The 7215-nt window shown below is 70.5% G+C and overlaps 1 protein-coding gene across 1 annotated transcript; it reads left to right on the top strand.

Annotated features, from left to right (window-relative positions):
- The first annotated feature begins 411 nt into the window (after positions 1–411).
- LOC141976405 (HHIP-like protein 1) lies at positions 412–7096 on the top strand. Its single transcript, XM_074937394.1, is given in 11 exon segments — positions 412–456; positions 492–842; positions 1773–2419; positions 2887–3030; positions 3332–3378; positions 3381–3659; positions 4334–4460; positions 4929–5074; positions 5457–5538; positions 5687–5784; positions 6105–7096. Coding segments are annotated over 11 exon segments (2958 nt in total).
- Positions 7097–7215: the final 119 nt, after the last annotated feature.

The following is a 7215-nucleotide window of genomic DNA, read 5'->3' as shown; positions in this document are numbered from 1 at the left end:
CCACATGCACGTCCCAGGGCAACGGAGCCTCCCACCCCTGGAGGCCACAGGCATCATCCCCACGTCACAGCAGGGAAACTGAGGCCCAGGGGAGAGATTTGCCAAAGGACAGTGACTCAGTAGCAGAAAAGAACCCAGGCGTTCTGGCTCCCAGCCCCTGACCCCACTGCCCTCCCAGAGCCAGGGATAGAACCCAGGAGTCCTGTTCCCAACCCCCACTCTAACCCCACTCCCCTCCCAGAGCGGGGAATAGAACCCAGGAGTCCTGGCTCCCAGCCCCGCCCCCCATTAACCCCTGCACCCCACTCCCTCCAAGCAGGGATTGCTCTCGACGCTCCATGGAGCCCCCAGCGCCCCTCTCCCCGGGCCCAGCCAGCCCCAACGTGCAGCGGGCAGGGGCGCGCGGGGTTAATGCTCCCCCCTCCCGCGCCTCCCGCCAGGCTCACCCTGCTATTACAGCTGCCCCGTCAGCGGGGCGGGGGGACGTGGCCCAGGCCTGGCCCCGGCTCCCCTGCACACGTGTTCCCAGCCGGCACGGGCAGAGCCGCCCTGAGCCCCCCACGCAGGGCACTGCCATGGGGCCCGGGGCCACAGCACTGGGGGCCCTGCTGCTGCTGCTGGGCCAGGACCCCTGGGTCCTCCCCCACCCCCAGTGCCTGGACTACAAGCCGCCCTTCCAGCCCCCCCAGCCCCTGGCTTTCTGCCCCGAGTACTCGGCCTTCGGCTGCTGCGACGGCCGGCGGGACGCCCAGCTGAGCGCCAGGTTCCAGGTGCTGGGCACCTTCCTGGCCCCTGCCGGCCTGCGGAGCTGCGGGCCCTTCCTGCGTGACCTGCTGTGCCAGGTGAGTGGGGGGCGCAGGCCCGGCAGCCCGGCTGGGGGGGGCCACAGGCCCGGCGGCCCGGCTGGCGGGGGGGGCACAGGCCAGGCAGCCCGGCTGGGGGGGCACAGGCGGTTGCAGGGGTGCTGTGGGGCTGGTGGCATAGCAGGAAAGTGGGATGGGGGGGTCAAGGGAACTCAGCCCCTCTCCCGTTTCACCTCCACGAGCAGACATGGAGGAACCCTGGGGGCCCCGTTCTCTTGCCCCCCATCAGCCTGGGAGGCCCTGTCGGCACTGACTGCATGGGGGGGGCCAGAGGGGCACTGGGGGAGCCCCCAAGCTCCGAGCCTGGGGGCCCAGGTTCCCCAGATGTGCCTCACCCAGCTGCCCTGGGCTCCTGGCGAGGGGGGGCACGTACAGCTCCAGGCACCAGGCCGCATCAGGCTCCTGCCCCACGTGCCCGGCAAGGGAGCCGGGGGGGGACCCCAGCAGCTCTATGGAGCACGTGTCCAGCTGGGTGCCTTTGGCATCCCCTCCCCGTGGCTCCAGACGGCTCCGGGCAGTGGCCCAGCCCTCACCACATCCTGTCTAGGCTGGGACATGGGTGACCTCACCCGGCAGCTCCAGCTGGAGGCTACACATTGCGGGGGGATGGGGAGGGTCTTACATGGGCCCATTCCCAGCCTGTCCCCAACCCCCCACCCCCTGGAGTTCTGGTCTCGGCAGGCCCGGCATGAACACAACCCTGGAGTCCTGAACCCCCGGCCCCGTCCCTTCCCAAAGCTGACCTTAGGCAGGGGGTAACACGGCCCTGCAACCCAGGGGGCTGGGAGCCCGGACTCCTGGGTTCTATCCCTGGTTCTGGGAGGGGACTGGGCTCTGGTGGCTTAGGGCAGGGGAGGCTGGGAGCCCGGACTCCTGGGTTCCAGCTAACCCCCTTCCCCTGCCCCGCAGGAGTGCTCGCCCTACGCTGCCCACTTGTACGATGCGGAGGACATGAGCTCCCCGGTGCGGGCGCTGCCCGGCCTGTGCCCCGCGTACTGCGCGGCCCTCTGGCTCCGGTGCCGCTCTGTGCTGAGCCTCCTCACCGAGGACCCCGCCAGCCTGGCGCTGGAGAGCGACCGCGCCCACTTCTGCGGCGCCCTGGAGCTGGGCGACCCCAGCTACTGCTACCCGGCGGTGGTGGGCAGCGCGGCGCTGAGCCAGGGGCTGGGCCAGGTGCGGGAGGGCGCCCGCGGCTGCCTGCAGCTCTGCCTGCGGGAGGTGGCCAATGGGCTGCGGAACCCCGTGGCCATGGTGCACGCCGGGGACGGCTCCCACCGCTTCTTCGTGGCCGAGCAGCGGGGCTGCGTCTGGGTCTTCCAGGCCAACGGCTCGCGGGCCGCGCGCCCCTTCCTGGACCTGCGGGCGGCCGTGCTCACCTCACCCTGGGCGGGCGACGAGCGGGGCTTCCTGAGCCTGGCCTTCCACCCCCGCTTCCATGCCACCCGCACCTTCTACGTCTACTATTCCGCCCGCACTGGGCCCCACGAGACCATCCGCGTCTCCCAGTTCCGCGTCTCGCCCCACGACCCCAACGCCGCCGACCCCCGCTCCGAGAGGTGAGTGGCCCCCCGCCTGGGCACTCCTGGGGTAGAACCCAGGCGTCCGGGCCCCCAGCCCCTACTCCCTTCTCGGAGCCAGGGATTGAACCCAAGTGTCCGGGCCCCCAGCTCCTACTCCCTTCTCGGAGCCAGGGATTGAACCCAAGTGTCCGGGCCCCCAGCTCCTACTCCCTTCTCGGAGCCAGGGATTGAACCCAGGCGTCCGGGCTCCCAGCCCCTACTCCCTTCTCGGAGCCAGGGATTGAACCCAGGCGTCCGGGCACCCAGCCCCTACTCCCTTCTCGGAGCCAGGGATTGAACCCAGGTGTCCGGGCTCCCAGCCCACCCCCGCACTTTCACCCACTAGCCCTGGTCCCGTCCACTTCTGAGCCAGCCCCCGTCATGTAGCTCCTGCCTCCCCGCTCCATCTGCCCCACCGGTTTGGGGTGCCCCCCCTCACTTCACCCGGCTCCTCTCACCTGCAGGATCCTCCTGGAGGTGCTGGAGCCCGCGTCGAACCACAACGGGGGGCAGCTGCTGTTTGGGGCCGATGAGCTGCTCTACATCTTCACAGGGGACGGGGGGCGAGCGGGGGACCCCTTTGGCGCCTTCGGCAACGCCCAGAACAAGTGAGAGCCAGGGCGGTGTTGGGGGGCCCCTGGAGCCAGCATGGGGTGTTGGGGGGCCCCTGGGGGCAGCATGGGGTGTTGGGGGAGATGCCCCCTTGCAGGAAATTTGGGGCGGGCAGGGCGGGGGGGCCTTGATATGTGAGAATTTGGCTCCCTTCTGCCACCTGGTGGCCAAAGTGCAGACCGGCTGGCACCATGTGGGGCAGGCAGCTCCCCCAAAACCCTGATTTCCCCCCGCACCCCCCCGGGGCCCTGAGCCCCCCGGCCCCTGTCTGTTCCCGGCTCCCTGCCTCCCTCCCAGGTCGTCCCTGCTGGGCAAGGTGCTGCGGATCGACGTGGAGCCGGGGGCCGGGGGCCCCCCTACCGCATCCCGCCCGACAACCCCTTTGTGGGGCAGCCCGGGGCCCGGCCCGAGGTCTACGCCTACGGGGTGCGGAACATGTGGCGCTGCTCCGTGGACAGGGGCGACCCCATGAGCGGCGCCGGGCGCGGGCGCATCCTCTGCGGGGACGTGGGGCAGAACAAGTACGAGGAGGTGGACCTCATCGCGCCGGGCGCCAACTATGGCTGGCGGGCGAAGGAAGGGTTTGCCTGCTACGACCCGGTGCTGTGCGCCAACGCCTCGCTCGGTACGGCCGCCTCGCGCCAAGGGGTGCCAGGGCCCCACGGGCCTGTCCCCTCCGGGGCGGGAGTGGGGCACGGGGCCTGTCCCCTCTGGGGGTGCCATGGTCCGACAGGCCTGTCCTCGGCAGGGGGTGGGGAGTGGGGCATGAGGCCTGTCCCCTCCGGGGGGGCGGGGAGTGGGGCACGGGGCCTGTCCCCTCTGGGGGCGCCATGGCCCGACAGGCCTGTCCCCTCCGGGGGGCGGGATTGGGGCACGAGGCCTGTCCCCTCCAGGGGGGCGGGGAGTGGGGCACGGGGCCTGTCCCCTCTGGGGGCGCCATGGTCCAACAGGCCTGTCCCCTCCAGGGAGTGGGGCATGGGGCCTGTCCCCTCTGGGGGCTGGGGAGTGGGGCACGGGGCCTGTCCCCTCTGGGGGCGCCATGGTCCAACAGGCCTGTCCTCGGCGGGGGGCGGGAGTGGGGCACGGGGCCTGTCCCCTCCGGGGGCGCCATGGTCCAACAGGCCTGTCCTCGGCGGGGAGTGGGGCATGGGGCCTGTCCCCTCTGGGGGGGCACTGTCTCCACCCAGGTCAGGGGACCGCGGTGCCCGCACCTTGGGGGCGGGAGAGGGAGGCTGCGTCCAGCCGGGGGGTTGCTGCCCCCGATCCCCAGCTGAGCTGCGCTCGTGCCGTGTCTTGCAGACGATGTGCCCCCCATATTCGCCTATTCGCACCAGCTGGGGCGCTCGGTGACGGGGGGCTACGTGTACCGGGGCTGCCACAGCCCCAACCTGCGTGGCCACTACATCTTCGGGGACTTCATGAGCGGGTAGGTGGGGCCCCTGGGGCCGGCGTGCTCAGCCGGGCTCAGGGAGAACAGCCTGCTACTGCTGCAGGCTCGTGGGAGCTCTCCGGTAGCACACCGTGGGGCGAAGGGGGGGTTCACACCCTGCTGGTGACCCATGAGGGGCTGTGCGGGCACATGGCCATGGCAACAGGACTAGCCATGGCCCAGAGGGGCTATGGGGCTGCCCTCTAGCTGCGCTCAGGGCATCTCCCTGACCAGATGCCCCCCCCGCGGAAGACTCTGCCTTGGGGGGGATGTGTAGGGTGGGGGATGTGGCGGGGGGTGCAAGTTCCTGTCCCCGAGGGCCCCAGGGGGCTGCAGGGTGCCTGTAGGGGGCAATACAATGTCTCCCCGGCTCCTATGGAAGGGAGTGGGTACAGCCCCCCCATGGCACCTGTGGGTGGGGTGGGGTACAGCCAACCCCATCCCCACGGCTCCGTCTGCCCCCAGACGCCTGATGTCGCTGCGGGAGGAGGCTGGCTCCGGGGGCTGGCACTACAAGGAGCTGTGCGCAGGCCAGGGCCAGACCTGCGCCTTCCCCGGCCTCCTCAACCACTACGTGCCCCACATCATCTCCTTCGCCGAGGACGAGGCCGGTGAGCGGGTTGGGGGACCCAGGCAGGCCTAGCCCAGGACGCGCCGGGGCCCAGGACCCAGGCAGGCTAGAGCCATGGCTCCACCAGGACACCTGGGTTCTCATCCCAGTGCTGGGAGGGGTCTGGGGTCCAGTGAGGAGAGTGGGGGTGGGGGGCTGGGAGCCAGGACTCCTGGGTTCTCATCCCAGTGCTGGGAGGGGTCTTGGGTCCAGGTGGGAGAGTGGAGGGGGTGCTGCTGGGAGCCAGGACGCCTGGGTTCTATTCTCGTTGCTGCCTCTCACTTGTGGCCTTGGGCAGGCCCCACCCTCCTGTGCCTCAGTTTACCCAGTTGCGCCTGGTGGGAGGACTTGGTGGCAAGTCACTAACCCCGCTGTTCCCGCAGGTGAGCTGTATTTCCTATCCACGGCCATCCCTAGTGCGGCAGTGCCAGCCGGGATCTTGTACCAGATTGTGGACCCCTCCAGGTACCCACTGTTCCACCCCTTTGCCCGCTGGCCCTGGCAGGTTTATGGGCAAGGAGTTGCCCCGTCTCAGTCTGACACAGCTTGGCTGGCTCCCAGGGTCTGGGGTGGGGGCCGTGCATGGGCCCTGGCCCCTGTGCCCCCGTAACAGGCCTCTCTCCCCACAGGCGGGCGTCCCTGGACAGTGTGGGATCAGCCCTGTGCCCGTCCCCATCCAAGGGAAGCTGGTCCACTTCCGCCCATCACAGAGTGAGTGTGTGGGGCAGGGGGGCACTGGGGGCCGTAGGTCACCACTGCAGCTGGCTGAGGGCTCTGGAGAGCTGCTGGGCCATTGGGATGTGGAAGGGGGGCAGTGGGGTGCTGGGAGTGGAGTGGGGACTATTGGTTAGCGCAGGTGGGGTGGGGGAGCCAGGACTCCTGGGTTCTATCACCAACTCTGGTGCCGACTCACTGCGAGGGGCAGTTCTGCACGTGTGTTCTTCTGTATATGGGGGATAAACGTGTCGGGGGTGAGGCAATCCAGGGGGGCAGAGCTGTATCCCAAACAAGCCCCCCCCTTCCTGTTTCAGAATTCATCACACCGGCCCCGCTGCCCACAGGGACCACCCCACTGCTTGGCACCGGCTCAGAACCGACAGGCACAGCTGGACCCCCCATGGTGCCTGTCACCCACCCCCCAGGCCTCAGCCCCCCCTACCCAGGCCCAGAGCCCCCTGCAGTGCCCTCGGCCCTGCCCAGCCCAGCTGTAGCTGCCAGGCCCCCAGCGCACCCGGACTCTGGGGTGCTGCAGGTGTTTCCCACACCCTGGCCAGGGCCGAGCCTGCCCCCCACCACCCCCAACTGGTACCAGCAGCTGCTGGAGCGCCTGGGTGCCAACAGCAGCCCATGGAGCCGCACCTACCGGCCCCCCCGCACAAGGCCACCCCACCCAGCCCACAACCCCGCTCTTTCCCCCAGCACCCACCTCCAGCCCAGCACGGGGCTGCCTCCTACAACCCACCCAGCATCCAGCCTCCACTGGCCCCCCAGCACAGGGTCACCCTCTCCAGTCCCCAACCCCCAGCTGCCCCCCACAACTTTGCCATCCCCTGCCACTCCTCAACCCCCCAGGCAGGAGGCTGGGCAGCACCCCAGGAAGATGGGGCCCCGGCGGCGGCTGGGTGCAAAGGGCCCTGCCCGGCAGCTGCCCCCTGGCACGGTGCGGCTGGTGCACAGGGGCGCAGGGCCCGGGCAGGGCCGGCTGGAGATCCTGGTGGGGGGCCAGTGGGGCACGGTCTGCGACGATTTCTTCGACGAGCGGGCGGCCGCTGTGGTGTGCCGGCAGCTGGGCTACAGGCAGGCGCGGAGGGTGGCCCGCCGGGCGGAGTTCGGGCAAGGGGCCGCGCTGCCCATCCTGCTGGACGACGTGCAGTGCGAGGGCTCAGAGCGCAGCCTGCTGGAGTGCCGGAGCGCCCCCCCCGGGCAGCACAACTGTGCCCACAGCGAGGACGTGGGGGTGGTGTGCGGGCACCGGGAGGGCCAGGGGCTGCCCAGGGGGAGCCGAGGGGGCCAAGCCCTGTAACTTCTGCCTCCTCGGGTGGGGGGAGGGGGGAGACACGGCCGGCCGGGGTTGGGGGCTGGGCTGGGCCCTGCCACCCCCATCCAGCCCAGCCCCCTACTCCCCCCACAGCTTCAGGGACT

This window comes from Natator depressus, chromosome 23 (genome assembly GCF_965152275.1).
Source record: "Natator depressus isolate rNatDep1 chromosome 23, rNatDep2.hap1, whole genome shotgun sequence".
Classification (NCBI taxonomy): Eukaryota; Metazoa; Chordata; order Testudines; family Cheloniidae; genus Natator; species Natator depressus.
Note: the sequence above shows the minus strand (reverse complement) of the source record. Positions and strands in the feature narration are given on the sequence as shown.